At 47.5% G+C, this 17468-nt stretch overlaps 1 protein-coding gene across 1 annotated transcript in view; it reads left to right on the top strand.

Moving 5' to 3' along the window:
- The first annotated feature begins 2287 nt into the window (after positions 1-2287).
- The window catches only part of LOC130456467 (zinc finger protein 664-like), a 29421-nt gene continuing 14240 nt past the window's right edge, over positions 2288-17468 (top strand). The window contains exons 1-4 of the mRNA XM_056812671.1: positions 2288-2386; positions 7823-7874; positions 12257-12380; positions 16222-16262. Coding sequence (XP_056668649.1) covers positions 7842-7874; positions 12257-12380; positions 16222-16262 — 198 coding nt within the window. The 5' untranslated portion in view covers positions 2288-2386; positions 7823-7841. The remainder of the gene's footprint in view (positions 2387-7822; positions 7875-12256; positions 12381-16221; positions 16263-17468) is intronic.

Here is a 17468-nt window from a genome sequence, read left to right as displayed (position 1 = left end):
AATATGGGTGGAGTAATGTTAGAGTTCTCACATTCTTGATCAAGTACCTTCATTGTTTAAAATGGGGAATAGCCTTAACCAAATGTTCTAAGGTAGAGTCTGAGAATTTTTTAAGATTCACAATTCTGAGAAATTTTAAGATTCACACATACCAGAGGAGGGGGGCAAGGAATGAGTGCTAATGTTGTGGGGGGCTTGAGGTGAACCCCTTGGGTTCAGGAAGGGTACCTTTTGCAAGGATGCAAGACACCAAAACTTAGCTTAAAAATAAAAAGAGAAATTTATTAATTGAGAAAGTAATGTTGAATCTGGCCAGGAGGACAGCATAGGTGGAAGACTGCCTGCTAGGTGGAACAGCATAGATGGAAAGCTGTTCTCAGAGAACATCAATTCTGGGATCTAGATACTCTTTATAATAGTGAAGATGTGACTCTAGAGTGGTATGCACTGAGACATGTGTCGACTGGGAAAAAACACAGAACTATTAAATATTCAAAATCCCTCTTTAATCAAGGGGCTACACTCTGTTAACATCCTTGAACAAATACGTTCATACCTTCTGATGAAGGGGTCTGAGCTTTAATTCTTCAGTCAAGAACCAGCATTTGCTCTCCCACAACAAACTCCCTCTTGTGCAATATCACTACTGCCTTCCTGTTACCTTCACATACACTGGACCTTGCTTGTAGTACCTACTGATTTACAAGATGTCTTTCCTATTTGAATGTCAGCTCCCCAGGGGCAGGGATATACATTTTAGCCATTCTGTTATCCCCTGACTGGCCCATGAGATGAACTTAAAATATGTTTGTTTTCTGCTCATCAACTAACCATATTTCCTTTTCTCTGTCCCCAAATATTTACTTGTGAAGCTGTTTCTTTTTTTCTTTCTTTCTTCCAATGTAGGACTTGCTGACCTGGAAAAACACAGAACCACCAAAACAGTTACAAAGAGCATGTCTTTATTCAGGGCAACAGAGACAATGCTCTTATGGCCACCACACAGAGTCATGAGCAAACACACACCATTACCACATCAAGCCAAGCTTTGAGTGTCTGGGAACAATATCTCCAGGAAAAAAATATCTCAAATGGGGATTTCTATCCAACTGAAGAACTTGGGGTCTGGTATACCCTGCAGGGAGCCTAGAAAAGGAAGGAAGTCTGCTCTCAGACTGTAATTCCTGAGGGAAAGTAACCAAAGAGAGACAACTGACCAGTTACAGAGGGACTTGGGAAAGAGGTTGTAGTCTGAAGTGAGGGCATCTGGGATAAACCTAAATACAATAAGAGAAACCACAAAACCAACAAAGGGTAATTAAGACTTGGGTGTCTCTATCACTCCTAATCTCAGTGCTTCACATGTGCTGGATGGTTTCTTGAGTCTGGGACTAAGGTAGGTCTGGAAGTTCCTTGTAGGTAAATTTCCAAGGAGCAGAGGAAATTGAGGGGAACCATAAACGGTTGTCAGACTTTAGAGAAATCGCTAGTATAATAGATCTCACTAAGTGGGACATAGTCTTGCCTTTGGACAGCTTTTACTATTCCATCCCCAAACCCCCGCTCTGGTGGCCCTGGGCCTGGGACAGACAACACTGTCACCATCAGCAAGATGGAGCCAGAAATCGTTGGACATGACGACTGTCAGCAAGAGGATCGGTTCCCTCCCGCAGTGCTGCTGCAGCCTTGAATGAAAGCCTCCCCTGAGGCTGGAGCCCTTCAGCTCAGAGAAGCGTGGTCAGAGCAGCCCCCGAACCCGGGGGGGGGGGGGGGGGGGGGAGGGGGGGAGCTGGGGGTCCTCCAGCCTTCCTCTGCAGGTCAGGCATCCCAGCCTGCCCCGTGGTAGGGAGGCGGGGAGAGCCAAAAGAGGACGCGGATCCCTCCGCTCTCGCCCCTGGCTGACAGGCTCACAGCCCACCTTCCCGGTCCTCCACTCAAGCTGGTCCCCTCCTCACTCCTGGCTCTCGCCTTCCTCTACCAGCCCTTTCCTGGGCTGGTAGCTCAGAGGGAGCCCAGCAGGGACCTCCTCATTAGGGGAAGGATCTGAAGGACTCCTTGGAAGGAACTGATCTGACAACTCCCAGCGCTCTTTCACAGGCTTGCAAGGACGGGGAGGGCTGGGAAGTTTGTCAAAGGGAAGGGGTGGACCATCCTGCGTGTGGAGGAATGAATAGGGATGGAGGGGTAAGAGGAGAAGGCGGGGCCTATCTGGAGGCTCTGAAGGGAGGAGTCGGAGGAGGAGGGTCGGGGAGGGTCAGCACCACAGGGCGGGGCGGGGCCTCTGGGAAGCAGGAAGTGACGATCTCCAGGAGTCCTACTTCCTCCTCCACTTCCAAAGATGTTCCTACTGCCTTTTAACTTCCTGCGCCCCGTGCTTCAAGTCTCGGTAATTATGAAGTGGTGGCCGGGAACTGCGGGAAAGGGGAGCCCTGATAGGGAGGGGCCAGATGTGGAGGGGCCTGGCTTCTGCACCGGGAGGGGAGGGCAGGCCTCAGAGAGCATCACTTACACTCACAGGTTAGAGCCTGTAGCCACTCGCATCGTGGACCTTGGCTGGGGCTGAGTTCGAATTCTCCCTTTATGAGTCCCTTTGGGGCAGACCACCTCCTGCCTGTGCCTCCTTGAGCTCAATTCCTGGATGCCCCCCAGATTGGGAGCCCTTTCCCTCCCCCCACACCTTGGGACTCTGGAGCTGGCATGGGCTGTCTGGGTTCACAAAGGACGTGGGGCTGGAGTGGAGCCAGACTGGCAGCACAGGGGTGCAAATTTCTTTCGGGATACAATGTATCCCTGTGGCTGCTCTGGTTGGCTGTTGCCTCCTGCTTCCTCTTCTGGATCTTCTTTCCTGCTAAAACGTCCTTCCTGGAGGGGGTGTCCAGGGGGCCAGTACTGGGTGCAGTTTTGCTGACCTTGTAATATAATAATTAAAATGGTTGAAGGCCTTAAACTGTAGTGATTAAAATAGTGGAAGATATAAATTGTTGTAGATTAAAGAGTGGATGAGTAGGTTGTGACCACAGAAAATATGGTTTCACTACAGTGTCTTGTTTTTAATCAATATATAAGGTGGTCACCAGGGAAATATTCCCAATTATTCAAATATACCCAAGTCATCTGGGTTTTATAGAGATTTTAATTAATACAAATGAGGAATTAAAGAAAAGGAGAGAAAGAGAGAAAAAGGGGAATAATGAGAAATGGATAGGTCAGCCCAGGGCAGCCCTGGCCAACCCAGTCCTAAGCCCTTAAGAGAAAGATCAGTCAGTCCTTAATCACTCACCACAAGATCTGTCCAAGCAAGGATTCTAGTGACACCAGGCCAGCATCATCTCAGCTGCCTCCACCAGCTCAATCCTCAATCTGAATGAATCTCTGGATGAATCTGAGCTCCTATTTAAAGGGCATTTTCTCCTATGTCACCTCCCCTAAGTCCTTATATCTACCAATCACAGTAGACGTTTTTCAAAGGACAGACCATTCTTAGTCCACACCTAAGAAGGTATAAATTTTTGAGTAATTCACACCAGGAAAGCTCTGAGTAAGTTTCTCAGCTCTTTGTTCCTTGTAAATTCACAAGTTGCTTGACCTTTATAGGTACTTATCTTAAGAACTTTTTGCCTTATTATAAATATGGGTTTAAGTACTTTTCATTGTTCAGAAAAGAGTTTACAACTTTATTTTCCCCTAGGGCAGACTTAAGTAGGTGAAGTAGAGTTCTCACATTCCTGATCTAAGTAGAGTTCACTGCCCAAATGGGGAATGGTCTTAATCCAATCTTATGAAGTAAGGTCTGGGAATTTTTAAGGTTCACCGTAAGGACCCAGCTTTCCTGCCTCCTAGCCTCTGGGCCCCAGACTCCCAAGCTTCTGCTAACCCGAGACCCCTTCCTCCACCTCTTGGGCAGTCTCTGCTTCAGTCACCCCAAGCAGGCTCTATTCTGGTGCAGAGGTTAAATTTAGGAGCTTGACAAAGATAGGAGATCAGTTTAACAAAGTTTTGCTTTAATGGAGAAAAAATAGGAAAGACGGAAAGATAGAAAAGAGAGAGAGATTTAACCATCTATCTTAGTGCTACCTAAATCCTACCCCAAACTTATATCAACCTACAAACTACCTAAAAACTGTCCTTTGAGAGTTTCACTAATCAACCTCACTTCACAATCTGGGCCTACACTATTGGTCTCTTTATTCTAACTCACTCACTATAAACAAGGGACAGCTGCCCACCCTCACCCTCCTTCCTTTGGATTCTCCAATAGCCAAACTGTCCAGAGCCACAGCCAGCAGCAGCACCTGCTCTCAGGAAAGGTTAGAGCAAGAGCTCCCCCCCCCCCAAGTGGTGCTTGCCTTTATTTCTCTTTGTCCACTCCCCTTCTTACATTACTTCCTCTGGCATCTGTGAATGTTAAAAACTGTAAATGCCAAACTCAGTAAAGGTTTTGGCCAAAATGTAAAGGATAATTTTTAGTGTTTTGACTTAAAATCTAAATGAGTGGTCTCCATGGGAAATTCCCAAAATATGAAAGATACCCAAGTCAGCTGGGGATTTATGGATATTTTAATTAATATAAATGAAGGAATTAAGGGAGAGAGAGAGAGAGAGAGAGAGAATTCAATTTGCGAACTCAATTCAAATGTCCCTCACTTCAACTCCTTAAATTACCTTTTACCCCTTCCTTTTAAAGAGATTTTTCTCTTATGTCACCTCCCCTAAATTTTCATGTCTACCAATCACAGTAGATGCTTTTTCCCAGGACTGCCCATTCTTAGTTCTCATCTTCTTTGGTTCTCACCTTCTCTGGTTAGGTTAAATCCTCTGAGTACTTCACACACTTTTGTTAGGCTTGCCTTTTGTAAATTGCTTGACCTTTTAGGTACTAATTTAAACTTTATAGGTACTTAGCACCTTTTTGTATTAGATCTAAAAATAGACCTAGCCTAAGGTTCTAGCTTTACTATAAATATGAGTTAGGGACTTTTCATTGTTCAATCAGGAGTTTACAACTTTATCTTCCCCTAAGGCACTGTCTGAGTAGGGTGGAGTAAATTTAAAAGTTCTTAATACATACCTCCATTGTTAAAAATGGAGAATAGCTTAATCAAATCTTCTAAAGTAGAGTCTGAGTAGTTTTAAGATTCACACATCCCAGATATATTCTAATCTTGAAAGTATTATTGATGTATTAATGTTGGAAACTATGTGTTCATGTGCCAGACTCATGGTCATATTATTTCTTGATCATTGTATTTATTTGGTACTCTATTAATTGTGACCACTTTCTAATCCTATAGTTCAAAAGGTCAGGAGAATTTCTGGGCAGAACATTAGCTGCCACAGGGTCCTAGCTCCAACCTGAGGGACCAGGTTCCCTTCCAGGTCACATGTTTCATTCGCCTCCTCTTTTATCTTGTGGTTGTCAATTGACCAGTGGCAAATGCTATGCCATGTCACATGTTCATTAGCTCCCTCCCTTTCCCCAATCCTTGATTCTGCAATAAAATATTGGGGACATGTATAGCTCTCTCCCTCTCTCTCTCTTCCACCATCAGAGGAGCATGACCACTGGAGCCCATGTTATTGAAGTCTTCACCTCTGAGTCTTTCTTCCTTTATTGTGTTCTATCTCTCTCGCTCTCTCTCTCTCTCCATCCCCTTTACCCACTTTCCCTGGGGTTCTAGCTTTCCTTCTCAAGCATCCACCCACAAATATATTAATTTTTGGCTGCAGGCAGTCACACTTCCTCTGAGAGCAGTTTCTATTTCCTTTTCCAGTGAACTGGTCTCCAGGGTAACAGAACCTCTTCTTTTGGGCCTGGTCTCTGTCCACTGAGCAAGCTAGCTCTTTCCCCAATTAAGTTAGAGCTAGTGATTAAGCATTCCCTTTTACAGTGGCTAAACAGGCAATAATGACCAGAAAGAGGACAGAGAGTGAAGAGTTCAGGAGGACTTTGTGGAGGAGGTGAGATTGTTCTTTGAACTCTAGGGAAGCCTGGGAGGGCAGTGGCTAGAGCTGGGGAAGGAGAGCCTGTCAGCTACCCTGGGGGACATCCAGAGAAGGTGCTTCTGGCCAGGAACTAGATGTGCTGTTTCTTCATGGATGCCCAGGAGACTGATGGGCCCAGGGCAGAGGGTGTGCAAGGGGGAGGGGGATGGGGCTGTTAGGGCTGGGAGTGCCAAAGAATATTATGGTGGATTTGATGAGGGTATGAGGGGAGCCTGGGCCAGAGGAAAGGTAGGAAGGGGAAGTGAGACCAGGAGGCCAGCAGAGCACCAGGAAGGCCCTGCAGTCAGGGATGGGGACTGAGGAGAGGAGGAGGGCCTTCCCCACAGGGAGGACTGCCCTCTGGCCAAGGGAGCCCCATCTGGGCTGCTGGGCACAGTGCTAGAACTGTAGTAGGGAGGGCCTGGGTTCCAATCTGACCTCAGATCCTTCCTGTACTCTTGGCTGCTCCCCTTTGGTCTTTGAATTCTGAGCCTGGCCTGGCCCCCTGGAAAGGCTTCCTGGCTGGAGCATCTCCCCCTGGAGCACTGGGACCCCCACATGACCCTCCCCCAGCCCAAGGGGGCCTCCAGCAGGCACTTGAGGACTTCTGGGATGGGAGAGCTCCCAGGGGGTCCTCCTGCAGCCCCTGCCCCTCCCCCGAGAGCAGACCTTTGGCTTTGGCCAGTTTCTTGTCAGATTCAGCCCACCTTGGCCTCTTGGCTACATCCAGGTCCTGTTCCTTGTTCTTTCTCACCTCCCTCCTCCCCCACCCATACTGACCCCCCCTTCACCTGCCCAATTCTACTGAGATGGTTCAACCCCCCCCAAACACCAGATGGTCCCTTGTTGTGGGCCTCACATTCCCTCATCACCCCCTCCATGGGGCCTGCTCTCCCCATGGAGCTCTCTGCTGCCCCCACTTCCCTGAGGCTGTATTTAGACTGTCTGGGGGAGAGCAGAGGGTCCCTAGGAATATGGGGGAGGGAAGGAGGGGTGATGCAGGGGGAGGGGGTCTCTCTCCTGCCCAGTCTGGTGGTGGTAGCCCAGGGGAATCCCAGCCCTGGGTTGGAGTCTAGAGGTTGGGGAGGGGTCTAGGGGGAGAGAGGGGCCATTCCAGGGGCCCAGGGACTCCAGACCCAGGTGTCCTGACCCCCAGCTCCTGCTCAGAGAGTCCTCTGTGCTGCCCTCAGGCCAGGCCCTCTGGGAGGATCTCTGAGCTCTGCCTTCCCACTCAGGCCCTCCCAGGAGCCAAAAGCCTTTCCTGGGGCCCCTCTTTGGCCCCCTGGCCCTTGGGCTGTTCCCCTGAGGGCAGGCCTGGCCCTGGGGGACTCCTGGGGCCCCTCACCCCATGGAGATCCCTGTGGGGCAGCCTCAGGCCTGGGAAGAGAAGGGAAACCCTGGGCTCCTCTGGGTCCCTTCTCCCTGCCCAGCTCAGGGTGCAGAGGCCCAGGGCCGGCCCCAGGAGGGATGGGGCTGAGCCAGATCCTGAGCTGGGAGGGAGATCCAGGCAGCTTTCTGCTCAGCTCCCAGCAGGAGCAACTGGCCCAGAGAGGGAGCCCAAAGGCAGTGAGGAAGATGGGCTTTTCTACACTGGGAAGGAGGGCAGGGAGGGCCCTGGGAGGGGCTCCAGGCCAGCTCCTGCTGCTCAGAAGGGCAGAGAAGTCAGACATTCCCTGGGCCAAGGGAGGCCTGCTGGGAAGAGCTTTGGCAGGAGCTCCATTGAGGGTCCAGAAAGTGGGGGGAAGGTGGGGAGCAGCAGCCTGAGTGGGGAGACGAGGCCGGGAAAAGATGGAGGAGGCTCCCCAGAGGGACTGACTGGGCTCCTTTGCTGCCTCTACAGGGAGCCTGGAGTGCCAGGGATGGCCTTGGAGAGGGACAGACTGGCAGGCCAGGTAAGTGCATTCCAGGCCCAGATGGGAGCCCCTCAGCCAGGAGGCCCTTCCCTGGCTCTGAGCCAAGATGGGCTGGGAAGCTGCTCCCTCCTTCCTGCTGGGCCCTGTCTGTCCCCCCATCCCAGGCAGGAGGAGCAGCCCTTCCTGGCTCTCTCCTGGCCTTTGGCAGGGATTCCTTGGCCCGGGGGCCGCTCAGACCCCCAGAGCTCCCCCAGGCGCTGCCTCCCAGGCCGGATTTCTCCCATCACAGGTGAGGGCCCAGGAGGACCCTTGACTCCTTGTCCTTCCCTGTCTGGGGATCCTGTCTTGGCTCTCTGCTTGCCTGCCTCCCTCCCAGCCTCTTCTCTGCTGCTTCTCCCCTGTTCCCTCTGGAGTCTGGTCTGGAGCAGAGCCCGAGGGTGTCCCCTGCTCTGTGGGGTCCTCAGGGAAGACCTTGTCCCCCGGGCTGCTCCCTGGCTTCTGCCTCAAGTCCTCGAGTCTTCCCGGGTCCCTCCAGCTCCTTCCTGTCCCCCATTCTTAGCCCAGCTGAGCCAGTGTGGAGGAACACCTGGTGTGTGCCGGGCACTGCTCAGCCCAAAGGAAGGGAGAAGCCATCGGCTGCCCTCCAGGCCCCCCCAGTCTGACCGAGGAGAGCCCTCAGCAGCCGTGTCCAAACCAGCTCTGGAGGGGCAGGGGGGGGAAGGGAGGCCCTCTGGGAAGGAGGGAGGGAGGCCCCTGGGAGGGAGGGAGGGAGGCCCCCTGGGAGGGAGGCTCTCAGCTTCTGGGAGGTCACTGGTTCCCCAGGGGAGGATTCAGCTGGGACTGGAAGGAAGCTCCGAGGCCAGAGGCAGGAGGGAGGACATTCCCTGCAGGGAGACAGACAGCCCCTGGAGAGGCCCAGAATCTGGCCAGGGAAGGTCCTGGCCAAGGATCAGCCAGGAGGCCAGAGGTCAGAGGAGGAGGAGGAGGGAAGTGTGAGGGGAGAGGAAGGCCTGGAAGGTCAGCCTATGCCAGGGGAGCCTGTGGTGGGAATGGTCAGGTCCTTGCCAGGGACAGCCAGAGTCGGGCAGCTGGGGAGGCCCAGAGAGCTCCCCTGTGGCTTTTGTATCCACTCCAGAGTGTGACCCCCCCACTGGGCTGCTGCTGAGCTCCCTGACCCAGAGGGAGTCTGAGGAGTTTGGGGGGAGCCCAGGAAGGGCCCCCACACAGAAATGGGGCCTTTTTCTCAGAGAGGAGCTTCCCGTGTTCTTGAGCAGAGCCGTTTGTACCAGAGCCAGCAGCTGGCTACATTCCTCCTCTGTTCTGTAGAGTTCCTCCCTGGTCTGGTCCTTCCCTGGTTGGACAGGCTGGAGAGAAGGGCTGAGTTCCTGGAAGGCCTGCGAGTTTCTGTGCCAATAGGGTTAGGGAGGTCCTGAGGGAGACATCCTGGCCTCGTCTTGGTGGCATCTTTGCCCAAAAGGCTTTCAAACTGTGCATACCCTTTGATCTAAGCATGTATCCCAGAAAGGTCCCCAAGAGAGGGAAAGAACCTTTTTATACAGAGGTATTTATATGGCAGATATTTTTGTGTTAGCAGAGAATTGGTAATGGATTCATTAATTGGGGAATGACCAAACAAATTGTGGCATTTAAAAGAATGGATGCCCTAAACTGGAGTATTTAAAAGAGTTGAGGTTGTAAACTGTTGTGATTAAAATAGTGGAAGATATAAATTGTAGTAGATATAAGAGTGGTTGAGTAAATTGTGTCCTCAGAAAATATGTTTTCACCACAGTGTCTTGTTTTAAATCAAATATTTAAGGTGGTCGGCCAGGGAAATATTCCCAATTATGAATATACCCAAGTCAACTGGGTTTTATAGAGAATTTTAATTAATAATACAATGAGGAATCAAAGAAAGAGAGAGAAAAAAAGGAAATAAATGAGAAAGGAATAGGCCAGCCCAGGGCAGCCCTGGCCAGCCCAGGCCTAAGCCTTTAAGAGAAAAGATCAGTCAGTCCTTAATCACTCACCACAAGGATTCTAGTGACAGAGTCTCCCCAGAGGGAGTTCCAGCCAGAGTCAGCCTCCCTTGAAAGACCTCCTTAGACATTGTCCTCCAGAGCCTATATATCTCCAGACCTTTTTTCAACAATCTGTTCTTTTTCTTATATAGTGGGTTTTCTCCTATGTTACCTCCCCTAAGTTCTTCCATCTACCAATCACAGTAGACGTTTTCCAAAGGACAGCCCATTCTGAATTCACATTTTGTTATCACCTTCTTAATTCACATCTTGCTCTCACCTTTTCTGGGTAGACTAAAACTTCTGAGTAATTCACATCAGAAAAGCGCTTTGCTCCTTGTAAGTTCACAAGTTGCCTGATCTTTATAGGTACATAGCACCCCTTTCTAAAAATAGGCATGGCTTAAGTATGGGTTTAAGTACTTTTCATTGTTCAGCAAGGAGTTTTTTCTCCTAAAGCAGTCTTAAGTACGGGTGGAGTAGAGGTCCTCCCATTTCTGATCCAAGTAGAGTTCTCACATTTCAAATGGGGAATGTTCCCAGTAGGGAATTGTTCCAATGGAGAATTCCCCAATGGGGAAATTTTTAACATTCACAAGTCTGAGAAATTTCAAGATTCACACAAATTGAGGTGTGTACTCATAGTGTAGCCTGGTTGAGTATGAGGAATTACAGGCAGCATCATTTCAGAGAAACCTGGGATCAGAAGCCGGAAAACATTTTATAGGATAACAACATTGTGTGGTCAAAAGCTGTGTTCTCAGCAATTCAGGGTGGTAAGACTGACCCAAAGGATTCATTATGAGAAAAGCCATCTGCTTCCAGAGAAAGAACTGATGGACTAAATTCAGACCAAAGCATGTTTCTCTTTTTTCCTCAGTTTCATTTTCTTTGCATTGAGATTTCTTCCACAGAATGACTAATTAGGAAAAATATTTTATTTGATTAATCAGGTAAAGTCTAGATCAGATTGGTTGCTCTCTCAGGGTGGGGGGAAATGAAGGTAAGGAGACTATTTGGAATTCAATTTAAAAAAATGAATGTTAGAAATTGTTTTTCCCTGTAATTGGGGAGAAAATAAAATATTCTACATACATCTTCCTGTAGCTGTGAGACGTATATGAGCTGTTTCCTACCTTTTTACAGTGTGATCTTTAATATTAAGCTCACATTTCCTTAAACCATGCCTAGCAGAGTATGGTATAGGCTTATGCTCTGAGCCTCATTTCCTTCCAGGCTGCATTCTAGGTTTCTTAGCAGTTTTTACCAAATAAGGAATTTTCTCCCAAATTGCTTGTTTGACACTTGACAGGACTTATTTCATTAATCTGTTCCATTGCTTTATCTCTTTATTATCTTACCAATACCCCAGTTGTAGGGTGACTGCTGACTTGTGATCTGGTCTGAGCTCTGGTCATGCTGGTCCCCATTTATCCTGGCTTCTTTTCATCACTTTCCTTGATATGGTTGATCTTTTGGTTTTTCCCAAATGAATTCGGTTATGATTTTATCCAGCCCTGTCAGATATCCTCTTCCTCATGGCATGAGGAGTGAAATTACATTTTTCTCCTGCATTATATTTTTGGATTTGATACTCTAAAAATTCTGTCCAATCTGAAGCTGCTTCTGTGAGGTTTCACTAGAGAAATTGATGTGAACTAAAGTGTGGAGCTCCCCATCTCTGAGGAGAGGTGCCGAGGCTGATGTGGCTGCTGTTTCCAGAAAATCTCTGTTCTCAGTATTCCCATAGAGCATGGCCTCAGCATTTCCTGTAGGACTTATTACCAGATTGAAGATCATTTATTAGTAAAGAGAGTCTAAGAGAGGCAGAAAGAGAGAGAGAGCTCTCAGCCTTTCTAGATCTCATTCTCGATTCAGTTTGCTCAGGCTGGGCTTGCCAGAGATCAAGAGGTCAGGAAAGCTCAGAGCCAAACCCCCAGCCCAGAGAGCCAGTTCATTCAGGCGGGAGGGGTCCAAAAGCCCCCTCTCATTCTCTCACCTGCCTTTTGCATTCTCCAGCTCTTCCCTCCATGGCTTGGGCTCTGGCCCGTTGATGAGTCTCACATTGATGCTCACTGCACTGGGACACAGCAACAAGGCAACAGACATGACTACATCTCACTGCTGGGGCCCTTGAGATTCAAGTGACCCCTAGATATTTCCTTTCACACAGTAGGAACTCCTCAGCTTCCTTCCGCAGTGTCATAGGGTTTCTTTTCTCAAGCTTCCATTGGGCTCTTAAAGACACACCTTCAAGTGCTGACTCTGACACTGACAAAGGGGAGACCTTTGGGCCCCTCCCTTCTCTGTGGGTTAGTTTCCTCCTGTAATTGACTAGAGGGGGGCTCTTCATTGTGATGTGGCTTTCAGCCCTCTGTGCTCTGACTTGGGCTGCTCTAGGTGGTGACTTTGAAGGATGTGGCTGTGGACTTCACTTGGGAGGAGTGGCGCCTCTTGTCCCCTCCCCAGAAGGAGCTGTACAAGGAAGTGATGGTGGAGAATACCAGGAACCTGCTCTCTATGGGTAAGGAGTCCTCTTCTTGATCCCCGAGTAGACCATCCCGGGGAATATTGCCCTCAGCAGCAGGCAGTGTTGGAAGCAGTTTTCAGTCATGATGAAGGGAGGAGGACTGGTATGCTGAGTGCCAAAGCTAGGCTCCTCCTGCTGCCTGGTTCTCTTGTAAAAGGACTTTCCATTGCATAATGAGACCTTGGGGGTTCCCTTTGGTGCTTATGAAGTCTGAAATCAAATAAGTGTTGGAGAATTTCAGATGTGAAAATAATCTCAAAGCTGATTCAGTCTCGCCTCTGCCTGGCTGGGAATTGGGTCTTCCAAACCCATATGGGAAAACTGTTCAGGAGAATTTTCCTCCTACCTTCTTCCCCTATAGAATAAATCTTCAATTGGGGATCTTTTTCTCTAACATAAACTTATAGCTCACAGCTGCTAAGTTTCCCCGGGGGGATCAGGTTTGTCTTTAGTCTTCCCTCCTATTGCTCTAAGCCTCCAGCAGAACCAATGAGGAAGGGAGGAAAGGGATGAAGCATTTATAAAGACCTGCTCTTGGGCAGGAACTCTGCTGAGGGTTTTCTCTGTAATGTTATGGCCTCCTTCCTCACCTTTATCTTCCTAATTCAGTGACACAATTACCCCTATTTTACAGACAAAGAAATAGATTGGACTAAGTAACTTGTTCTGAGGCACCCAAACTGTGGTGAAATGTAAACTGAGGCCTTCCTGCCTCTAATCCCAGAACCCTGTTCCCTCTCCTACTAGCTGCCTCTCATTTCCAGATAATGGAAAAATTTGGACTGAGTCCAGGCTTCTCTGAAGAAAATGCCCTACAAACTAATGTCCTGGTTCCAGATTGGTTCCTAGAACTTCTTCCCCCTCCCCACCCAACACTAAATACTGATTGTCCTCCAGGCATCCCTGTAAACCTCCTACAAGTCCTTCTTGTCCTTCCCTGTGATTGTCAGGATGAGTGCACTGGCTGAGAAACAGCATAGGGCCCAAGGAGTATTGTTGATTTCCCTAGGAGAGGAGGTAGATACTCCCCAAGAGAACAGTCTAGGAAGATCAGAGAGTTGTGAGGGAGGAGCAGGCAGGGTGATGGAACAAAATCCTATCCCTTAAAGTCCCTGGGTCTAGGACTTCAGACTGACCCAGAACACTGACCCTTGGACTCAGTGTGTGTTTAGGAGTTTCTGCCAGAATGGACCAGAATAGGACGGGAGGGAGTGGGGCTGTTGCTCATTCCAGGTCCCCCAAAAGGGTAACAAGCCAATCCTACCCTGATCTCCTGCCTTACAGACACTGAGGGGTGAGGGCAGAGTCCTGAGGGAACCCCATGGAGAGAGTGTCTGAGTGGAGTCATTGTATTCCCCAACCTTTCCCTGAAGAGTACTCAGTGACGAGCTTCCTCCATCCTCTTCATTAATGATTTTCCCTTGCCTAGGTCTTCCAGCTTAATTTCTAATATCACCTTTACAATATTCCCAGCTCCAGGGCAGCCAATCGTGAAAGGGAAGGCATTGAAGTCAAGAAGCACTAAAGGGGTATAATGGGGGAGGTGGCCGGAGGGTTTAGGAGAGCCAGATTTGGATTCTGGGGGAATGTATAGCAGAGAAAAGCACTGGCACAACTCACTGCAAATGGCCATTACTAGCAGTTTAGCCCCCAATCTGAGGACAGATGCTGGACAGTATCTGATGGGGATGAAGAGGTCAAATGAGTGTTTGGAGCACTGGAGAGAAATCATTTATTGGTTCCCAGGGGAAGAGAGTCATTAGCCCGTTAGTGTGGGAAAGGCTGAAGATGAAAGAACAATGGGGGCCCTGGAGGGAGGAATAGCAGAACTTAGATGAGGGATGGGATGGGATTCTTTGAGCACAGAAAGAGATTTTCTTTAGCTATAAGAATAACCTTTTCCTCTGATCTGGAGGTTAAAAAGGAAAAGGAGGCAGCTGAGCTTGGTGAGACATGGAGGATAAAAGAGCTCTGCAGAGAGGTCCAACTTTTATTCAGTGAAATATGAGGCCAAGTTCTCACCTCAGAAGGTGAGGCAGAGGGTGGGAGGAACCCATTTGTGTGAGCTGGAGGCCAGGGAAGTCTTTGGAAGGCTGCTGTCGGTGGCAAAGAGAATCCATGAGGGAGATGTCACAGGATTGCCTTGTCTTAGTGAGGACTCAGCTGAGATCAGGGAGCCTCAATGTAGAGTGGAGCCAGGCAGCTGGTTTCCTGTTCCTTCCCTCCATTGACCTGCAGCCCATTAGGAGGAATGAAGACTGCTGCCTTACTTGGAAGTAATCTAAGCTAAGCTTTCCCCAAATCATTAGCCCAGACCCTTTCCTGGTCTCTGGGGCTCAGTTTTTGTCCTGTTCTTGGACAATCAGATGACCACAGCACCTCACTTTAGGGAGATGAGAGCCTAGAGAGAAGCCTCTGCGATCTTAAGGATTGGGTCTGCTCTAGTTCCAATGGAGTTACTGTTGACTGTTGAGAAATAAGGGTAAGAGAGAGACAGAAATACAGCTGAGGGCAGAGCATGCGTTTGCCTTTCAGGAGAGAGACAGAAGGGTAGAGTTTTGACATAATTCCTGGTCCCAGTCAGTAAACATCCTGGAGCTCACAATCTAGAACCCAGACTTGGAGGTGATTTAGAAAATAGCAACAGATCCCAAATCTCACTCTGAGATGATCCTGGGAGAAAGGAGTCTTGGGGAATGGGAATGCATTTAATTCAACAGGCTAATCAGGAACTAGAGGAGAGAAGAGAATGACAGTTTAAGGAGAAAAGCAAACAAAGGAGGAAATAATCCTAATTCTAATGATATAAATAAATATCACCATTTGCATATGGCCTCTAGTATTTGTCATACACTTTATGAATATTATCTCATTAGATACTTATAGGAACCCTAGGAGTCACTTGATATTATTTTGTACACGTTATAGTTACGGAGTCCGAGACCAACAGAGCTTCTGTGACTTACACAGGCTTAAAAGTCCTAGCAAGTTTCTGAGGTATAATGAGAATACACTATCATCTCTATTGGAATTTTAAAGAAGAATATCATGAAAATGCCAGCATCGATCTAAGGTGGGAAATAGAGAATTATACGAGCTTTCTTGCCCATTTTCTTAGAAAAGGATCATGGAATCAACTTACTGCATGAGAAATACATTTAACCATGGGAAATTCCGTGATTTTGTTTAAACTATTTAGAAGGAGTTTATTTTAGTGAAAAGAGACATTTAAAGAAAAGTAATGGCTGTTCTCAAGGAGGAGGGAACAGAACCAGATCTTTTATGCTTTGGATAAATGCTGCAGACAGGAAAAAGAGTGCTGAATTTCATCTGCACTTAGATAGTAGAAGAAAAAATAAGATTGAAAGCCATCAAGAAGGGAATTACATGATGCTTACAGAGAAGCTAGATGATGAAATAATAGGAATATTTAGCCTACCTGCACTCAGTGGTGTCATACCTATGAAGAGGGTATTGAATATTTAGACAATGAAAACAAAAGCAAAAAGATTGAAACTGAATTGTCTAATACTGTGGACAGAGCATGCCCAGCCACAAGATTTGGTCTCAGCTGCCAGGATTTCAGGTCAAGTCGCTCATCCAGCCTTTCTGAGGTCATGGTCTGAGTCAGGAATGTGATAAAGCTAGCCTGTCCAAAATCCAGATTTGTTATGAAGAGCCAGTGAGATCCCATGGGAGGCTATTTGTTATTAAAATTGTTGTTTAGCTTTGATGTAAAGGCATTTCAAAGACTGATTTTGCCCATTTAAGTTGGAAGAATTATATATGTGTATATGTCACTATATATTTATGAATTACTATTTGTTTCTTTTAGAAGGAGAGATCAGACCTGAAATGAAGGGGAATCCAACAGAGGTGAGCCTGTCAGTTTGGCCATTGTGCCATAAAAAGAAAACTATCAATTCAGAAATGTGTGAAAGCTGGGACACTCATGCATTGTTGGTATAGTTGTTGTCCATTGATTGGCCATTTGGGGGGCCATTTGGAACTTTGCCCAAAAAGTTTTCAGACCATGTATACCCTTTAATCTAGCCATGTATCCCAGAGAGATCCCCAAGAAAGGGAAAAAAAACATTTATGCAAAGATATTTATGTAGCATATCTTTTTGTGGTAGCAGAGAATTGGAAATGGAGGGAGATTCATTAATTGGTGAATGGCTGAACTAGTTGTGGTGTGTGATTATAGTGTAACCTGATTGGCTATAAGGAATAACAGACAGGATCATTTCAGTGAAACCTGGGATGCCTTCCATGAATTGATGCAAAGTATGAGCAGAAGCAGGAGAAAATTTTATAGGATAACAATATTATGTGGTCACAAGCTGTGTTCTCAGCAATTCAGGGTTGTAAGACAATCCCAAAGGACTCATGATGAGAAAAACTATCTGCTTCCAGAGAAAGAACTGATGGACTCTGAATTCAGACCAAAGCATGCCTCCCTCTTTCCCTTACTTTCATTTTCTTTGGTTTGAGATTTCTTCCACAAAAATGACTAATTTGGAAAAATATTTTACATGATTAATCAGGTAAAGTCTAGACCAGATTGCTTGTTCTCTCAGTGTAGGGGAATGGAGGGAGGGAAACTATTTGGAACTTGGTTTAAAAAAAAAAAGAATGTTAGAAATTGTTTTTCCCTGTAATTGGAGAGAAAATAAAATATTATTCTACATACATCTCCCTGTAGCTGTGAGATGTGTATGAGCTGTTTGTCTCCTACCTTCTTATAATGTGATCTTTAATATTAAGCTCACATTTCCTTAAACCGTTGTGTCAAGAAAGCTCATCCACTCCCCTTCCTGAGTAGCTTTACCTGTTTATCAAACATTGCTGACATACCACAGTTGTGTCAGGGTTGCGTTGGGGTATGTTCTGTACGTCAATAAAAGTTAAAGTTGGGCAGAACCGGCGGGGAGACCTACGAGAGAGAGTGGGGAGACCGATGAGAAGACCATGAAGGAACCATGAGAAGAGACAGAGCAGGAGGTGAGGGGGAATGAGGAAGATACATGCAGGCTAGGCTCCATGTGGTCAGGTTACTTAGGAATGATTGTCTACCCTTCC

Source organism: Monodelphis domestica, chromosome 1 (genome assembly GCF_027887165.1).
Source record: "Monodelphis domestica isolate mMonDom1 chromosome 1, mMonDom1.pri, whole genome shotgun sequence".
Lineage (NCBI taxonomy): Eukaryota > Metazoa > Chordata > Mammalia > Didelphimorphia > Didelphidae > Monodelphis > Monodelphis domestica.
This window is presented reverse-complemented; position numbering and strand designations above follow the sequence as displayed.